The sequence below is a fragment of the Carcharodon carcharias genome, chromosome 2, assembly GCF_017639515.1.
Source record: "Carcharodon carcharias isolate sCarCar2 chromosome 2, sCarCar2.pri, whole genome shotgun sequence".
Classification (NCBI taxonomy): domain Eukaryota; kingdom Metazoa; phylum Chordata; class Chondrichthyes; order Lamniformes; family Lamnidae; genus Carcharodon; species Carcharodon carcharias.
Window position 1 is genome coordinate 193,121,366 of NC_054468.1, and position 19,853 is coordinate 193,141,218.

Consider the following 19,853-nt stretch of genomic DNA (forward strand, 5'->3'; position numbering starts at 1 on the left):
ACTGCAGAAGTATATCAATGTGCTGGTCAGATGGGCAGAGTAGTGTCAAATAGAATTAAGTCTGGAGAAGTGTGAGGTTATGCATTAGGGAGGACAAATAAGTCAAGGGAATACACAATAAATGGGATGACTCTGAAAGGTGTAAAGGAATAGAGGGGCCTTGAGTGCATGTTCACAGATTCCTGAAAGTAGTGTGACAGGCTGATAAGGTGATCAAGAAGGCAATGGATACTTTCCTTTAGTGGCCAAAGCATAGAGTATAAAATCAGGGAGATTATGCTAGAATCAAATAAAACATGAGTTGGACCACAACTAGAATACTGTGTACAGTTCTGTCATGGCATTACAGGAGGGGTATGATCACATTATAGATGGTACAGAAGAGATTTACACAAATGTTGCTAAGAATTGACAACTTTAACTTTGAGGATAGTTTGGATAGGCCCAGGGTTTTCTGTGGAACAGAGGAGGCTGAGGATAGATTTAATTGAGGTGTATATAATTATGAGGGACCTAAATGGAGTAGATTGGAAGGATCTATTTTTGCTAGAGGAGATGTAATTAACCAGGGGCATAAGGTAATTGTTGGCAAGAGTGGAGGAGAGTTGAGCACTTCTTTTTGCCCAAAGGGTGGTGGGAAACTACAATTCAATGCCTGAAAGGGTAGTGGAGGCAGAAACCCTCATTAAATAAAAAAAAACACTTGGATATGCACTTGAGGTGCCATAACCTACAGGGTTACGAACCAAGGGCGGAAAGGTGCATTGCTCTTTCTCAGCCTGCACAAACATGATGGGCCAAATTGGCTGCCTTCTTAGCCTTTGATTTTTCTGTTTCCATTATTGACTCTGTACCTTTGTTCAGCTATAATCTGAGCAGGAAGGGAGTTGATAGCAGGATTTGCACATACGTAGATGGCTAAGCATAGATTTTGATTAGTGTCTCTTGTGTGTGCTTAAATAATTCCAATTATTTGGACAAATAGAAACATTTGTGCATAGCATTTAACATAATTTAAATTCTACCAGCTATTGTGGTGAGATTTGAACTCATGCCTCCAGAGCATTAGGCCAGGTTTTTGGATTACTAGTCCACTAACATTACCACCATTCCCACATCCTGGAGGAGTTTTCCCAGGCCCAACAAGTTAGCCTCTACCCAATCAGACCACTGCATGCCATGTCCAACTGCCCCACACCCTGTGTCATTTCTGGAATGTGCCACGTTCAACCCCTTCCACCTTGTCCAAGTGTCAGACCCCTCACCCCCACTGCTACCTCCCCCAGCTCTGGCATGATACTCACTTGACATCTGCTCCCTGGCTGCTTTCCTGCCAGATAGAGAACCAGCCTGTCAATGTGATTGGCTTTTGGGCAGGAAATGTGTTGAAATTAAAAAAAAGAGACATCGTTTGGCAGGACATGCGGGAACCCATACTTCCATGAGCAAATCTTCCTCCTCACTTCTCATCAATGCTCACAGTAAATATCAGAACCACTGTAACCTATAATACTGCAAAATGTTATCTGCTGCAGTCTTTTATGTACATATAATGTATGCATAAATGTAAAGTAAAATTACGTTTTATGCATGCTGTGAATGACTCTATTCACCAGTAGCGGGGAGCAGGTCTCAAATGGCATAATAATTATTATTTCACATATTTGTGAAATATGTATTTTAAACAATTTGTGGCTTAGTGCAATAAATTTAATTGCCTCTGAAAAACTGCACTGCAACAGATAACATTTTGCAGTATTATAGGTTACAGTGGCTCTGATATTTACTGTGAGCATTGATGAAAAGTGAGGAGAAAGATTTTCTCATGGAAGTATGGGTTCCCGCATGTCCTGCCAAACGATGTCTCTTTTTTTTTTATTTTTCAATACCTTTCCTGCCCAAAAGCCAATCACATTGACAGGCTGGTTCTCTATCTGGCAGGAAAGCAGCCAGGGAGCAGATGTCAAGTGAGTATCATGCCAGAGCTGGGGGAGGTAGCAGTGGGGGTGAGGGGTCTGACACTTGGACAAGGTGGAAGGGGTTGAACGTGGCACATTCCAGAAGTGACACAGGGTGTGGGGCAGTTGGACATGGCATGCAGTGGTCTGATTGGTTAGAGGCTAGTTTGTTGGGCCTGGGAAAACTCTCCTCCAGGATGTGGGAATGGTGGCCTGGTGGTAATGTTAGTTGACTAGTAATCCAAAGACCTGGCCTAATGCTCTGGAGACATGAGTTCAAATCTCACCACAATAGCTGGTAGAATTTAAATTGTTTTAAAAAGGACAAAAATACTTGTTTGACAACCGGATGTCTCGAAGCACCTTACAGCCAATGAAGTACATTTTGAAGTGTAGTCACTATTATATCTTAGGAAATGTGACAGCTAATTTGTGCTCAGCAAATTCCTGCAAGCACGAATGTGATAATAACAGATGATCCATTTTTTGTGATGTTGATTGAGGAATAAATATTGGCCAGGACACAGTGGATTACTCCTCTGCTTTCCTTCAAAATAGTGCCATGGGATCCTTAAATCCACCTGAGCAGGCAGATGGAATCTCAGTTTAATGTCTCATCTGAAAGCTGACCCTCGTACAATGCAATGCTCCCCCACTACTTCACAGGAGTGTCAGCCTTGATTTTTGTGCTCAAGCCTTGGAATGGGATTTGAAGCTGGAACCTTGCGATTCAGAGGCGAGTGTACTGTGAACTGAGCCATGGCTGACAGATTTATTTCATCAACAAAACTGGAATAAAAAGCTATTATCAGTAATGATGACCATGATTGTTGTAAAAACCCATCTGGTTCATTAATTTGCACAGAAGCTCCAACAATGATGTCCTGGGACTGAGATGATTGGCCTGCATAATTCCTACATATGAGACATAAACTGAGGCCCAATCTATCTTCCTTTGTGCTAGCTTTGACTCCAGCCAGTGGAGAGTTTTCCTGTTCACTTCAATTTTACTAGTTTTCCTTGATGCTGCATTTCGTCAAATGCTGCCTTGATGTCAAGGGCAGTCACTCTCGCCTCCTCATCTTACTCAAAAAGGGGTAGTGCCATTAACCAGCCAGGACATTAGGATGGGAAATGGTATCAACTCATAAAGGGGGAGCTTAGTTTTTTTTCCCCATCTATGATACACTGGAACTCAATGACACTGTGAACCTAAAATGAAAAGATTCCAGTCCCCGGCATTGACCTCACTTGTTCAAATAAGCAGAAAAACATTTTAAGTAATTTCTGATGCTACTTAATCCTTTCATTGCACAATTTCAGTTCTGCACATATTTAAGTTTTCAGTTTAGTTTCTACTTTAAAAACTGATAGTTATAATTTTATAAATGCTTGTTTTAAAAAAATGGAACAGATATCCCCAGGAATTTTAATTCCCAGAGAGTAGTGAGTTTGGTTTAAATGTTTTTAATCCTGAAGCCAGTTCCCAACCTGTCCACAGGCTTAAGGCCTGTGAATTCCATCAGGTGAAAGGGTGAGAAAAGGGCAGGGGTTGCCCGGCTTATAGTTTTTTTTATATTTGCTCATGGGATGTGAGAGGCGATGGATAGACCAACATTTGTTGCCCATCCCTAATTGCTGCTGAGAAGGTGGTAGTGAGCCACCTTCCTGAGACATCAATGTCCATGCAGTGGAATAAATATAGAAATGCAATAAAAATAGAAAAGAGGTGAAATATATGCTGGTTTAAGGGGGGGGGGGGGGGGGGGCGGCAGCTCTTCTCCGCCCCCCCCCCACCCACCAAACCAGCATATATTTCACCTCTTTTCTATTTTTATTTAGTTCTGTTAACGAGTCATACGGACTTGAAACGTTGACTGTGTTCCTCTCCGCAGATGCTGCCAGACCTGCTGAGTTTTTCCAGGTGTTTTTGTTTAACATAATCTAATACTACAGTTCAAGTTAAGTCCTTCGTATGAGACTTTGAACTGAGGCTCCATCTATCTGTTTGAGAGGATAATAAGGATAAATGCCATTGTTCAAAGAACAGTGAGTTCACTTGGGGTCTTTGTCAACCTTTATTACACCACCCAAAAACAGACTAACTGACCAATTTGGTTTTGTCCAATTAGGTTGCTGTGTTGGCTCATATGAACAAATACTGCCATTCAAAGTAATTCATTGTGAGGGAGTACTTTGAGACATTTGAGAGATATGCTGAGGCACTACATAAGTACAAGTCTTTCTCCAAGTATGATTAAAAGGTTAGTCCTTATTTGAGTAAAGTTGTGCTGAGAGCCTACAGTAACTAGGAACTAAACTGAGACTGCTTTGATTTAATTCACACTACAGATACCAGTCTGAGATCAGTAACTGTAGGGTTTGGCATTCAGCTGACAGATTGCCAGTGGTTTTACTGGTTGCATGTTGTTCAGCAACAAAGAAACAGTGTGTCAATTCCAATCCCAGCCAGTCTATAATTTTAAGAGGGAACACTGAAAAAATAAGTTATATGAAGTTCCTTGGCAGAAAGCAACTCAAGTTGTACTATGCATAGTGCAAAGCATATAAGTTATGGCAACTGATTTAAAATGACTTCAGTGTGCAGCTTCCTGGTTGTAATTCAAGTTATAGTACAGTTTTTTGCATTGATCACAGTTGAAACTGCTGCACTTCAATTTGAAAGTGGCATTAGTAGGTGCCCTTCCATATAGAAGAATGAGAAAACTTTCATCCTTGGGCTGAATTCTAACCAAATTCCTATAGGTGTAAAAGTTGTGTATTAATGCACTGAAACATCTTGTTCTACATTAATTTTAACAGTGATCCCAAAACCAATCCAATCAGTAGCATGTTAAAACGAAGACCAGTGTGTGGGTTTTAAAAACGACAATATATTTCTAACACTTCATATTTTTAACTTTAACAGCTGTTTCGAGAAGTAAGGATTATGAAGATTTTGAATCATCCCAATATTGGTAAGATTGTATTTTAGCCCTAATAAAATATGTATTCAATACAAATTAACTTGACATCGCCATTATTTTACAATATATTTTACTTCTCTTTCATGAACTTGTCTGGTTCATCTCTTTCCAACTTGTAAAAGTTGAACCTGATTGTACTTTTGTAATGCTGATTTTAAAATGGTTTGGAATGTTGTTGAAGATGTTTTATGAATAAAGTATATTTTTTCAAAAAAAAATCTCTTTCCAACTTGCAGTAGCCAATCGTTTATTGTGTAAAAAGTGTTATGCTGTCAATGCTGCACTTAATTTTCCCTTTAGCTTTTAACATTTTTATTCTTTTGCCAATTTTTAACTCTCCTAAGTGCCTTAGGTTGGGAAATAGTTCTGTGGGCAATGGTAATTCTTCATTCGTGAGCATGGGGCAGTGAGGGGCAAAACAAATGAGGCATCTCTCCGCAGATGCAGTCAGACCTGCTGAGTTTTTCCTGTATTTTCTGTTTTCATTTCAGATTTCCAGTATTTTGCTTTTACCTGAGGCATTTTGTCCTTCACGAATTCTAAAATGCATCTTTACCGGGGTGGGTGGGGGGGGGGTTGTCCCTGAATAGTGATCAGGAGCAGTTGAATGTTATCCTCTTAACCCCTCTCTAGCCAAAGTCTGCATGCAGAGGGTAAGCCTCCGTTATAATGGAAGGTGCGTTTGCTGTCAACGCCGGGCATGCGCAGTCAATTGTAGAGCTCCTTTCCGTCACTGCGAGCGAGAGAATTGGCCGCAAAAAAACAAATACCTGGAAAAACTCAGCAGGTCTGGCAGCATCGGCGGAGAAGAACAAAGTTGACGTTTCGAGCCCTCATGACCCTTCAACAGAACTAAGTAAAAATAGGAGAGGGGTGAAATATAAGCTGGAGAATTGGCCGGTAGCGGCCAGGACCAAAGATGGCGTCACTCAAATGATCACAGCAGTATTCTCTCCCGCTTCGCATGATTCACATTTGTACAGGACTGTTTAAATTCGCGTTTAACTGGGAGCTGAGATTCTTGGTAATTTTAGCTAACGGCAGGTTCATTCGGATGAGACTGAGTCTCTCAAACAGAGCAAGCTGATCGTCTCGGCAGAAGTTCCGAATTGCCTGGCTAAAGCCAGCTTTACAATGGGTACTGCTCTTCTCGCCTGCAAGTATCCGGGCTCTGGGTCATAAAGCCGCACGGGTAACCTACACTGCTGCGCATATATATATCTGGATAGGCGCTGTCCATAGGTCCTGTCAATCACAGTTCATTCCTTACCAGCCCGGCTCACGCATGGTGTCATTACAAAAGTCAAGCGGCTATCATTGCACCAAACGCTCTACTTCTCGTAACACCGCAATTTATCTTATATCAGAATAAACTCCTGTTTGATAAATTACTGCACGTAGTATTATACAGAGTACTGCATCTACTCTTTCTGGATTCCAGTATTGAGAGGTTAAGCCGCTAATAAATATGTTGAAATAAAATTCTGGGAATTAAATCATTGCAGAAATTGGAAGAGGGTTTCATAAACTTTATCATAAGCCCTCTTGTCTGATAGCCAAGAAAGAATCTGATTAGGTTCTGTCTCCCACACGCTGCTGTCATTTCAACCCCTCAAAAAATCCACCGTTAATCCTTCCGTCCTCACTGTGTACAGCCCGATCTCCAAGCGTCATCGGAACATAGGGCATAGGAAATAGAAGCCCCTCAAGCCCGCTCCGCCATTCAACCAGATCATAGCTGATCTTCTACTTCAATGACATTTGCCCGCACAATCCCCATATCCCTTGATCTCTCTGATATTTAGAAATCTATCCATCTTTGTCTTGAATATTGAGTCTCCGCAACCCTCTAGGATAGAGAATTCCAAAAATTCACAAGCCCATTCCCTTCCTTGCTAAAGTATTTAAATGTTTCAGTACCACGCAGTTTCATGTCCACCTATCCCATTAATCAATCTTGAAATCCATTCAATCCCATACCCATCCTGCCCCTGACACTTGGTCTTTGTGCCCTGTTTCTCCTCTGTGAGCTACTTCCATGTCATTGTCCTGGTCTGTCATTTCTTGTCATATACATCACCTTCCATTGCCCCCCCATCACCTCCCTGTGTGCTGCCTCTGAAAAGAGCCACATCCCCAGAAGACCAATAGTTTGCTCCATTAAGGCCCTAACTCTGCCATGGTCATCATCAAACCTCTCTTCTGCCTCACTGAACGGGTCTTGAAGGGGTTTCATCAGTCAGGTCTGCAGAATGAAGTGGCACGGTGCCAATACACTGTGCCTGCTGACTGATGTCGCTCACACACCTGCCACTTTTGCTTCCAGTCAGCCATAGTAACCTGGACATTGAGCAAGGCGAAACCTCCGCCTATATTGAGAGGTAATCTTCTTGAAACGTACAGAGCTTTGAAGAGGCTTGATGGGGTCGATGCTGACAGATTGTTTCCACTAGTCAGGGAGTGTAAAACATGTTGTGAATCTTTGGAATTCTTTACCCCTGAGGACTGTGGTTGTTCTATTGTTGAAGATATTTAAGGCTGAGATAGGCAGATTTTTGGTCTCAGGAAGTTGAAGGATATTTGGAGCGGGTAGGCATGATGGAACAGGCTCAATGGGATTTGTGGTCTACTCCAGCTTTTATTTTTTGTGTTCTTTTTTGTTCTTACGTTAAAGAATGCCCTTTCAAACACTGTGGCTACCCTTGTGGTGAATTGATAGATCTGCCTGGGCCTGCACACTTTTGGGTGAGCTGGGGTATGGAAGTGGGGAAGAGTATAGGCGAGAGAGATACACAGGTCGGGTGGTGGGGGGGGAGGTATTCAATACCTAGTGTATCAACTGCAAATGTGGCTGACCTAGATGTAGAATTAGTTTGGGTGGAGCTAAGAAGCAACAAGGGGCAGAAAACATTAGTGGGAGTTGTCTATAGGCCTCAAACAGTAGTGATAAGGCAGGGAGCGGTATTAAACAGGAAAGGAGAGATGCATGCAACAAGGGTACTACAGTAACCATGGGTGACTTCCAGTCTACAAATAGACTGGGCAAACCAAATCAGCAATAATAATGTGGTGGATGAATTCCTGGAGTGTGTACGAGATTTTTTTTAGACCAGTGTGTTGAGGAACCAACTAGGGAACAGGCTATTATAGATTTGGTATTGTGCAATGAGAAGGGGTTAATTAATCATTTTGTTGTGCGGGGTCCTTTAGGGAACAGTGACCATAACATGATAGAATTCTTCATTGGATAGGAAATTGAAGTAGTCAGATCTGCAACTCGGGCCCTAAATCTAAACAAGGAAACTATGAAGGTATGAGTTGGCTAAGCTAGATTGGGGAACTTCATTAAAAGGTGGATGGGCAATGGCTAATATTTAAGGAACTAATATATGCATTGCAACAGTTATACACTCCTTTCTGGTGCAAAAATACAACAGAAAAAGCAGCCCAATTGTGGCTAATGAAAGAAATTAAGGATAGGATTAGATCCAAAGAGGAGCCATATAAGTTCCTAGAAAAAGCAGCAAGCCTGGGGATTGAGAGCAGTTTGGAATTCAGCAAAGGAGAACCAAGATATTGATTAAGAGGGGGAAATAGAATATGGGAGTAAACTTGAAAAGGAACGTAAAAGCGGGTTGTAAAAGCTTTTATAAGTATGTAAAAAGAAAAAGATTAGTGAAGACAAATGTAGGTCCCTTATAGTCCGAAGCAGGAGAATTTATAATAGAGAACAAGGAAATGGCAGAGCAATTAAACAACTACTTTAGTTCTGCCTTCAAAGAGGAAAACGCAAATAATTTCCCAGAAATGCTAGGGAACCAAGGGTCTAGTGAGAAGGGAACTTGAAGGAAATTAGTATTACTAAAACAATAGTGCTGCAGAAATTAATGGGACTGAAAAGTGATAAATCCCCAGAGCCCAATGATCTACATTCCAGGGTACTAAAGGAGGTGGCGATGGAAATAATGGATGCGTTGGTTGTCATCTTCCAAAATTCTGTAGGTTCTGGAACAGTCCCGGCAGATTGGAGGGTGGCAGATGTAACCTCACTATTTTTTTAAAAAGGAGGGAGAGAGAAAACAGCAAATTACAGACCAGTTAGCCTAACATCAATAGTAGGGAAAATGCAAGAGTCTATTATAAGGGGTGTGATGACGGGACACTTAGAAAATATTAACGGGATTAGACAAAGTCAACATTAACTTATGAAAGAGAAATCATATTTGACAAACCTACTGGAGATTCTTGAGGATGTAACTAGCAGAATAGATAAGGGAGAACCAGTGGAAGTGGTGTATTTAGATTTTCAGAAAGCTTTTAATAAAATCCCACATAAGAGCTTAGTGTGTAAAATTAAAGCACATGGAATTGGGTGCAATATATTGGCATGGATTGAGAATTGGTTAGCAGACAGGAAACAGAGTGGGGATAAATGGGTCTTTTATGGACTGGCAGGCAGTGACAACTGGGGTAACACAGGGATCAGTGCTTGGGCCCCAGCTATTCACAATATATATCAATGATTTGGATGAGGGAATCAAACATAATATTTCCAAAATAAAGGCAAAATACTGTAGATGCTAGAAATCTGAAACGAAAACAAAAAATGCTGGAAAAACTCAGCAGGTCTGACAGCATCTGTGGGGAGAGAGACAGAGATAACACTTTGAGTCTATATGACTTTTCTTGAGATCTAAAGGGAGGTAGAGATGTGGTGAAATATATATGATTAAGGGGAGTGGAACTGATGAAGCCAGCAATAGGTGGAGGCAAAGGAAAGATGGCAAAAGATGTCATAAACAAAAGGAGTTGTTAATGGTGGTTGTACTGGCTAAAGGAGGTGCTAATTGTGACATTAAGAAAGCAAAATATGATAATGGCTGGACTAAGTTGAGCGCTCTGGAAAGTGGCAGATAGCCCTAGTGGGGGTGGGGTGGGGGAAGAAACATCGATAATAGGCTAAAAGCTGGGGATAAAACAATGAATGAAAATGGAAATAAATTTTTAAAATAGTAATAATGAAATAATTGGGGGAAAAATTAATAAAAATTTTGAATTTTTTTTTTAAATGAATATGGAAAAAAGGGGGATGAAAAAAGAGGGGTGGGGATGGAGGAGAAAGTTCATGGTCTGAAGTTGTTGAACTCAATGTTTCCAAGTTATAATATTTTCAATATAATATTGTATAATATATAATATTTCCAAGTTTGCTGATTTTTGCTGACCACTACCACCTAAAAGGACAAGGGCAGCAGATAGAGGGGAACACCACCATCTGGAAGTTCCCCTCCAAGTCACCCACCATCCTGATTTGGAAACATATTGCCATTCCATCATTGTCGCTGGGCCAAAATTCTGGAACTCCTTTTCAAACAGCACTGTGGGTGTACCTGCACCACATGGAAAGCAGTGGTTCAAGAAGGCAGCTCACCACCACCTTCTCAAGGGCAGCTAGGGATGGGCAATAAATGCTGGCCCTGCCAACGAAGCCCACATCCTGTGAACGAGTAAATAAAAAAGAATGAGAAGGGATCTCATTGAAACATATAAAACTCTGACAGGGGTCGACAGACTGGATGCAGGGATGATGTTTCCTCTGGCTAGGGGATCTGGAACAAGGGGTCACAGTCTCAGGATACGGGGTAGACCATTTAGGACTGAAATGAGGAGAAACTTCTTCATTCAGAGGGTGGTGAACCTGCGGAATTTCTACCACAGAAGGCTGTGAAGGCTAAGTGGCTGAATATATTTAAGAAAGAAATAGATGGATTTCTGAACTCTAAAGGCGTCAAGGGGTATGGGGAGAGAGCAGGAGTATGGCATTGAGATAGAGAATCAGTCATGATCATAATAAATGGCGCAGTAGGCTTGAAGGGATGAATGACCTATTCCTGCTCCGATTTTCTATGTTTCTATGATCACTTGCAATTGCCGATGGTGATTGCTTTGGGCATTGGGAATCAGCAACACCTTTGAATGCCTGCTGAACCTGAGCACTTAAGTGTTACTTTCCCTGTCCTAAAGTTGCCAACCTGGCTCAATTTCCTGTCTCTTGTTCACCCCCAAAGCTTTTAACATCCACCCAATGTAATCCCTCCTTCCCCCTCACCTGCCCCCAAATGGTCTAATGTCCCTCCCAGTCTATTTCCACTCTCTGCCTCACCCTTTGATACTACACACAGTCTAATCCCACTCTCCCATTCAATTGACTCACCCTTTGATATCCCTCCATGTCCATCCAGCCATCTCGTACACTGCTAACTGAATTGACAGTCTGTTCTTATATGTGATTTGTGATGATTATTACAATCTGATTACCCCTTTTGTGTTGCTGGCACATTTGGTCTTGAGCTTATTGGACAATTGAGCTGTTAACAACTGGGTCAAGAGGGGATCTTCCAGCAGTCTCACGGTGTCTTCTGATATAGGGACGCTTGGTTCCTGTGAACTGCAAGACGCAACACTACACGTAGTGTGTCAGAGGCTTACAACCTTCATCTGCAAATGGAAAGTGGCGCTGGACCCATTCCCATTGTTAATTGAGACAAGGTCTTGTGGGATATTGGGAACAGGCAGGCATATGTAGTCAAGTAATAGAGCAACCCTCCTCTCATTGAATAGTGTGAATGGCATTAGAGGTGCTTTTATCTCCCCTCCCATTGCTACGCTCCCACCTGGTTGCACTGCACTGAAGCCGTCCCTGAGTGCCCCTGGTTCCAAGATGGTGTGGGATCTCAGGGTGATCCGTGATTATTGCCAACTTCGGACTGCTTACTGCTCCTCTTGGAATAAATCACACCACACATAGCTACCAAGTTTTACTCATTTATTTACTCATTTTATTGGGAGCTCGACTCAGCAAAGGGCAACTTCAAATAACTGCTCTAGGGCCAACACTCCAACATCACCGCCCTCCACCCCCCCTCCTTCACCACTCCATCCCAGGCTCTGAGCAAAAGTAAACACCGTTTTCCTCTCCTTAGAAAATGCTCGCCAGTTGCTGCCTAATGGTTGTCACGGACATGGTGACCGCATTCAGGATTTCATGGTGGCTGTGCACGGTGCCCATTGTTGATTCGGCTGCACTCCTCCCCCCCCCCCCCCCCCCCCCGCCATGAAGTTGGGGAGGGTCTGCCGGGGGCGAAACAAATAAGAGAGCATGCATCATTGGCATCGATTGAGACAGGCAATCAGCAGTCAGGAGTATGGTTTGGTGTTGAGAAGCAATGCAGATTGTCTTTCAAATACCAATGGTTCAGCTGTGTGGCACTTGCATTCTAATGGCTGTCTGCCTGCAGACGTTTTGTGAATTTGATGTTGCTGACATCAGATACACTCTCCTCCCTGGCGACCCCTCCTCATCCTCGGTGCTGTCCCTGGCAACCTCCTCCTTGATTTCCTTCTTGACCTCAGCATCCTCCTCCTTGACCTAAGCGCTGGTCCTGGTATCCTCCTTCCCGACCTTGGTGTCATCATCCTCCTCGACCTGCAAAAATAGTTTCCTCTGGAATATCAGAGAAAAAGACACTCTTCAGTGAAAAAAGGTCTCTGTTTCCAGCCAAAATGGCTCACCTGGTTTTCAGTTTAAAAAAAAAATTCCTGTTTCAGCCTTAGATGACTGTGTTGGCTATCTTCTGGTGGCATGGGGCCTTAAGGGCTCCAGCCCTCTGGGAATCTCCTGCACTGATGCAGGGGCATCCCTCTCTGCCTCACTGCCTGGGATTGGGGTTGCTAGAGAAGGGAATGAGGAGTTGCTGCTGAACCTTTGGCTGTTCAGAGACGAAAGCCCCAGGGTAGGTGACACATGCTCCTCTTCCATCTGTGTGTGCGTTGGAGCCACTCTGTCTTCCTGAGGGGAAAGGGCTCCTGTAGGGAGGCCAGATGCCTCATTCTCCTCTCACCTGGCTACTACTGCATTGAGCCCATGGCTAGAGTGATGGTGTGCAGGTCCGAGTACAAATGGATCAAATGCTTGACCTGGCTCTTCATAGCAGTTGAATTGGAAGAATTCATGGTGCGCATGTCCATCATATTTTCCCCTAGCCAGGTTTCTCCTGGTCACAACCAGAGGCCTGTCATTGTCGTGGGGCTCAGCACAGGGGGGACCTGATCCCCAGAAGTCTTCCGATCATCTGGGGACCCGGCTGCCATATCCTCCCTCAGCTGCTGGGACATGTGTGCTCACCAGATTGTGCTGCCGAGTCTATGTGCAAACCCCCCATGGATCCACTGCTGGTGGAGGTAGTTTGGATGCATCCTCTGGTACACTGGTGCTTCATCCCCAGAGGTGAAGCCTTCTGATTCCTGCTTTGGTTGCAGCCTGACCCTTTGATGGATGATGATCTGTAGTCGAGAACAAAAAGAATCACATGAAGAACCATCAAAATTTGAGTGCTTTACATTTCATTGCATCCATCCTATGTGCCTATATACCACCAACAAGATGGTTGCCTCTTCTCTCTTACTCCTGGCCAGACAAGCCACACTATCTGCCACCTGTCACACTCCCTCCTTGCCAGCGATCTCCATTGCCACCGCCTCAGTGGGCTGTGAGGAGCCTTGGGTAGCGAACTCCTCGTCCTGTGCACCTCTTGTGGGAATTATGGGTCTTCTTGTTCTGCATGATAAAGTGTAGAGTTAGTGACATGTCAACTCGCACCTAACACCCTTGTCTGCTTGCATCCCCATCACACACTGGCCTGTCAGTTAGATGTTGCATTCAAGTGCACACAAAAGGCAAACTTCCAGATGCTTTGGCCTCAATTACCATGTGGCACTATCAACCATTCTCTCTTCTGGCATAGCTGCCCGCTTGCACACATACATTATTGATTACCACACAAGAGGTTCCTTTGGAGATGTGACACTGGCACTTACCCATGTGGATCAAAGTAGGTCACTGAGCCGTTTCCTGCACTGGACCTAGGTTTGACAGGTAACCCCAAGGTTGCTCACCACCTCTGCAATCTCCATCCAGGCTGCCTTGGTCCGGTGGAAGAGCCTCCTTACGCCATCATCAGGAAAGAGCACCTCCTGCCTTTTCCGGACATCCCGGAGGAGAACGTGGAGGGGTATCGCTGAACCGTGGGGCTGTCCTGCTTCAGCACTCACTCATTTCCCCAACATGTATGGGCAGCCTCGTTAATTGAGACATCCTGGCAGTGATGCACAGCCTCCTGTTTGAACAGGAGGCTCTTTAATAGGCCGCCCTTGGATGCAACATTGTTGGTTGATGGCGGGTTTCAGCAATAAAAAGCTTCCCCTGCTGCTAAATTGCACGTGTCTTGCATGCATGCTGCTGCCACTTAGAATTTTCATTTCAGTCGCTTAAGAAGAGGCAAAAAGAGAGAAAGCGGACACTGTTGATAAGCTCCTGGCCATGATGTTGTTTGAAACAACATGACATTGATGAACCAAGTTACTTTTTAAGACTAATTAAAACTAATTTCACCCGTTCAAAGGAAAATTTGCAAGTGCGATTGGATACAGGGTGTCAGCCTTAATTGAGATAAACTAGCCTGCCGGACCCAATAGGATAGTCAGTTGGTGAGCTACTTGAGGATTGCTGGCACCCATGAAATTGTGGTCACAAATCTGTTGACAAAATTGGCACCATCAGGAGAGGAGGAGATGCTTTCAAAATAGTATTTAATAGCTAGTGAGAGACGGTGGCGTAGTGGTAATGTCACTGGACAAGTAATCCAGAGGCCCAGCGTAATGCCCAGGGTAAATGGGTCCAAATCCCACCATGGCAGGTGGTGGAATTTAAATTCAGTTAATAAAATGTGGAATATAAAGCTAGTCTCAATAATGGTGCCCATGAAACTATCATCAATTGTCATAAAATCTCATCTGGTTGACTAATGTCCTTTAGGGAAGGAAATCTGCCATCCTCTGGCCTACAGATATCTCCAGACCCACATTAATGTGGTCGACTCTTAACTGCCCCATGAAATGGCTTAGCAGGCCACTCGAGGGCAATTAAGGATGGGCAATAAATGCTGGCCTTGTTGGCGATGCCCACATTCCAAGAAAGGAAACAAATGCTCTAGTACCAGAAGGTTTTAGGGAACTCTGCAGCTACAACTGATGCATTGTGTAAACATGATCTCGTGGGCCCGCAGTTAAATAATGAAGCACATTTACTTTCAAGAATGAAATTTATAGTGACACCCAGACCACTGAAATTTCAGTTGTAATAATTTGAGTCAGTGTGTCATGGAGAGCAAGCCACCAACTCTTTGCCTTATTGGCGCAATGTTGCATTGAATTGATCAAATGGGGGCTAAGGATGTATTCAGAATAAGATTCTAAAGCACAATTCAAACTTTTAGGTGATTTATTACCTGAATGGAATCACAACTTGATTATAGAAGGATTTTTGTTATAAAAATGTATGGAAATATGAAGAAAATTGCCTCGATTGTATTTTTGTTTTAAACTTGTCCTTTTTGAAAGAATTGTGATGTTGATGCAAACAGTGACCAGACTACTGCAGCCCTAACAGTGTTTGTTAAACTGTTTGAATAATATTTATGATTAATCTTTTCCCTCTTCTTTCTCCTAGTTAAGTTATTTGAAGTAATTGAAACTGAGAAAACGCTATATTTAATTATGGAGTATGCAAGTGGAGGTAAGTTGAGGTTTTGATCGTTACTAATTACTGATGCACAATATGTGGTCACTGGAGATGGAAGACTCACTGAAATAACTGTAGTGCTGACAGTTGCAGGATTGACCTCTCTTAAAGTAATTTGGGTTTGATATTTTAAAATACAAATATTTGTTTTTCAGCATTAAGGTATTTATCTTCACAGCCTTTTCCCTTTTTTAAAAAATAGGTTTTTAAGCATGCTATCTCCACCCCTTCCTGCCAATCCCAAGTTCCTATGTAACCTGGTGCAAGGACAGCCATTTCGGGCAGTCAAGTGTGCAGTTTGCTACCAGGGAATTGGGCAATTAAAATAAGGCAATTCTTTAGAGGATGAGAACCAATAGTTTTTGCTCTGTGTCATAAAATGATGAGCTAGCTAAATTGGTAGTTAAACAATTTATTTTGTTGTTCTATTTTGAAAAGGAAATGAAGAACATTAACATTAGACTATTGTTTTTTAACCACTACCATTGTTCCTTGAGCAGGTTAGCTCCTTTTAATGTTTAGACATGTTTGGGGTCCCTTTTTCTGCCTTGCATTTTCTGTTGAGCTAAGAGTTGAAAGTGGTGTCATTTATCTGGAATCATAATCCACACCATACGATAACTAAAAGATGGGTTATAACAAGTTATCTTAAAATTCTAAATATTAATATTGACCAGTGCGTGTATATATAGTTTTTCCTATTGAATAAAGAAATTCATAATTTTTATGTCTATAATTCTCTACATTGTTCCAGCCATTTCCATTTAAACTCTGTCCCAGAAAATTATAGGGTAGCATCTTGTTAAATTGTATGACAATAGAGCTTCTAGTGCTAGTACAGCATCTAGTGCATCTAATTTCCTCTAAAAATACAACAGGAAAACAACACTGGAATGCAGTAATATGTTGGACTGGATGCATCAAACTGGTCACGTTTTTTTTTCAATCTTTGTCCACCTTAAAAATAAGTCTGTCACATTCTACTCTAGCTGTGAAGCTCTCAATCATCATAGAATTCATTATAACCATTATCCATTCAGCTTTGTCTGGCAGCATCGGCGGAGAAGAAAAGAGTTGACGTTTCGAGTCCTCATGACCCTTCGACAGAACTTGAGTTCGAGTCCAAGAAAGAGTTGAAATATAAGCTGGTTTAAGGTGTGTGTCTGCTTGTTTGTCCCTACAACCACCACCCCCCCCTCCACCTCTCTGTCTCTCTATCTCTCCCCCACACACACACCTTAAACCAGCTTATATTTCAACTCTTTCTTGGACTCGAACTCAAGTTCTGTCGAAGGGTCATGAGGACTCGAAACGTCAACTCTTTTCTTCTCCGCCGATGCCGCCAGACCTGCTGAGTTTTTCCAGGTAATTCTGTTTTTGTTTTGGGTTTCCAGCATCCGCAGTTTTTTTGTTTTTATCCATTCAGCTTTGTTATTTATCAGGAAGGCACATATTTCAAACAATGAAACTGGGAATAGTCCTTTTCCCTGAGCTGGATCAGTCCCTTCCAATTTTAATTGTTGCATAGGGATAAATCTCAATTTATTCAAGAGATTCTGGATAATAAACTGCAGTTTATGAAATGACTGGCAATTTTTTTGCGTGGGAGGAGCTGTGCATTATTTTGAAATAAAAACAGAAAATGCTGGAAATAGTCAGCAGGTCAGGCAGCATCTGTGAATAAAAACAGTTAATGTTTCAGATCATTGGATCTGCATCAGAATGTACATTGTTTTGATCTTGATCACTCTTAATCTTGATCATTCATTTGTACAATTCGTTGAGATTGATGGCATGATTGAATTTATGAAAGTTTTTTTTAATCCTGAAGTTGGTTGCCCTTGTTAATTAATGCAAATTTAAAAAAATTCAACCCATTTGGTTTTGTCTTGTAAATTTTCTTAATATACTATCACTTAACATTAAATTTATTTTACATTTTGGGGGATTTTATTCAACCTATAGCATTATTTTACTGTAGTGCTGCTAACTTAAAAATTGCTTAAAGCCACAGTAATTGGGTAACATGCTGTTTATTATTTTCTAATTGTTCATGTATAATTCTAACATAAATTAGTGACCTTGTATTCACTGCTCAGCTTTGACTGCAGATTTACTTCCATAATTAATTCAGTGCTTGTTTTATACAGCAGGCTGTTCTTTCTGTTGAGTATCTCCATTGTGCTTATATGTTAAATTTGATCCACACTTTAAAATACAGAGATGAGACCTTCCTTCATAACTGTGGCGATTATGTTAATGTATGTGTAGGGTATAGAAAATATGGACCATGTCAACACTTAATAACAAACAACTTTTTTTCAAAGTTCATTTGAAAAGAGCTCTGAAAAGTGCACTGGATTAGGAAGAAGTGTGACATTAGACTACATATCTGGTAAATTTGCCTCTTTCTTTCTCTTTTTACCTCTACAATGCAGGAGAAGTTTTTGATTACTTAGTTGCACATGGAAGAATGAAAGAAAAAGAAGCAAGGGCAAAGTTTAGACAGGTGAGTTGAGCATAACTACATAAGAATTTGAGTTTAGTTCTTGTGTTCATTATGGATTGTGATATATTTATTCCTATTAAATGTGCAAAACTAAATCAATGAATTTCATTTTTGTAGGGAAAAGCATTTTTTAATCTTTACAATCTTTCCCTTTTTTTTTCATCTTTTCCATTCATCATCTTGTGTCAACATACGCAGGAACATCACAGCTATGCCTGATTCTGTCTTTAATCAGCGTTCTCACAAACATGTTTCTGAAAGGGTGAAGGTTAGCGATTAGATACAGGCTATCCTTTTTCTTCCTTTGTCCCACCAACTCTCCAGGCTGAAATCCGCTAACTGAGCACAGATTGGAAATGGAACTTGAGATGGTCCTGGTCTATATAGCTCCCCTTGAATGCCTTTGTCCATGCCAACAATAATGAATTAGTAGAAGGCTTTAATTAGGCAACAATTGGACTTCTGCTTCAGACTCCCAGGGCTGAATTTTCACCATGTCAGGATGACTCAGGAGCCCTTTTAAAATGCTAGGCCGGTCCTAATTCTGGGATTCCTGACCCTATTCCTGGGGTATGTCTGATTTTTTGGGAGTACCTCTAAAGGGTGCGGGCTGGTTCCTGTCAAAAGCCAGACTTGGCCTGCTCCATTGCACAGGTGGGCATCTCCTACTGCTCTGCAATTTTCATGGAGTCGGGCCAGGTTTTTTAAAGAGTCATGGTTAACGGCCCCTCAGAGGAGTCGTGAAACTGAGTCTGTATGAGAGGACCTTTTCAAAAGATGAAGTCAAAATGTCCTCCTTATGCCAAGGTAAGGTCCCCCCCCCAGCCACCCACCCCTCATGCCCCCATGCCAAGCTCTGGCACTCCCACCAGCCCTTGTACCTCCTGTGCCAAGCTATGACACCTGCATGCCCATTGACCCACTATACACTATGGAACCAATGAGCTCTATAATGACAGTAGGATGTGTTGTTTAAAAAAGCTTTAAAAACGTCATTCATTCACTACTTTCCACTATTGTTTTAAAAAAAGCCACTTCACTCCAAGGCAATAAAAGTATCAATCATCCCGAACCTTTAAAGTATCATAAAAGTGGCTGCCAGCCCAGACATCCATTACTCTTGTTGAAACAGCTGTGTCCCAGACATAACATTGCTTGACTGACGTTTCTGGCTCTCTGATCTCCGCAGTCAATTTCTCAATGTTCATTTACAGAAGATTAAGTGGTTTCAAAGGCTTGTGGTTTCTTTTATTGATACTATAAAGTGTCTGTATGATTGACACATTTGCCTTGTAGCAAAATGACTTTATTAAACATAGTGAAAAGTAAAAGCATCTTTTAACACATCTTACTGTAACTATTAGGTTTATTGATCACTATACACTATAGAACCAATGAGCATGGAAGTGCCAGAGCTTGGCATAGGGGGCATGGAGAGTGGGTCAGAGGCATGAGATGGCATGGATGGGGCATGCAGAGTGTCTAGAGGGTGAGGGGATGAGAGGCGTGGAGGGCCTTTGTGTTTTATTTTAACAGGGGCGAAGTCCCACTGCACTGAGATAGGCCTTTTAAACAGCCCAGCTTGGCACCCAACAGCCCCTGTGGCTGTCTCTGCACTTCTTCCCAAGTTGGCTGGCCTGCCTCCAGCTTGCACCTGCCCCCCAGCAGGTGAAGATCCCACCTTTGCAGGTACTTTTTTCCGGGGTAGGTAGGCTGAGCTATGAATTGCCTCAAGGATGAAAATTCAGGCCCCTATCATA

At 42.2% G+C, this 19,853-nt stretch overlaps 1 protein-coding gene across 11 annotated transcripts in view; it reads left to right on the plus strand.

Annotated features, from left to right (window-relative positions):
• The window catches only part of mark1 (MAP/microtubule affinity-regulating kinase 1), a 203,446-nt gene that overhangs the window by 139,001 nt on the left and 44,592 nt on the right, over positions 1-19,853 (plus strand). For 10 of the 11 annotated variants that reach the window (XM_041215932.1, XM_041215967.1, XM_041215941.1 and 7 more), the window contains 3 exons: positions 4,888-4,936; positions 15,513-15,578; positions 18,023-18,093. In XM_041215932.1, the coding sequence (XP_041071866.1) occupies positions 4,888-4,936; positions 15,513-15,578; positions 18,023-18,093 (186 nt within the window). Of the gene's footprint in view, positions 1-4,196; positions 4,223-4,887; positions 4,937-15,512; positions 15,579-18,022; positions 18,094-19,853 lie in introns of those variants that run through there. The other variant, XM_041216003.1, reaches the window with a different exon arrangement.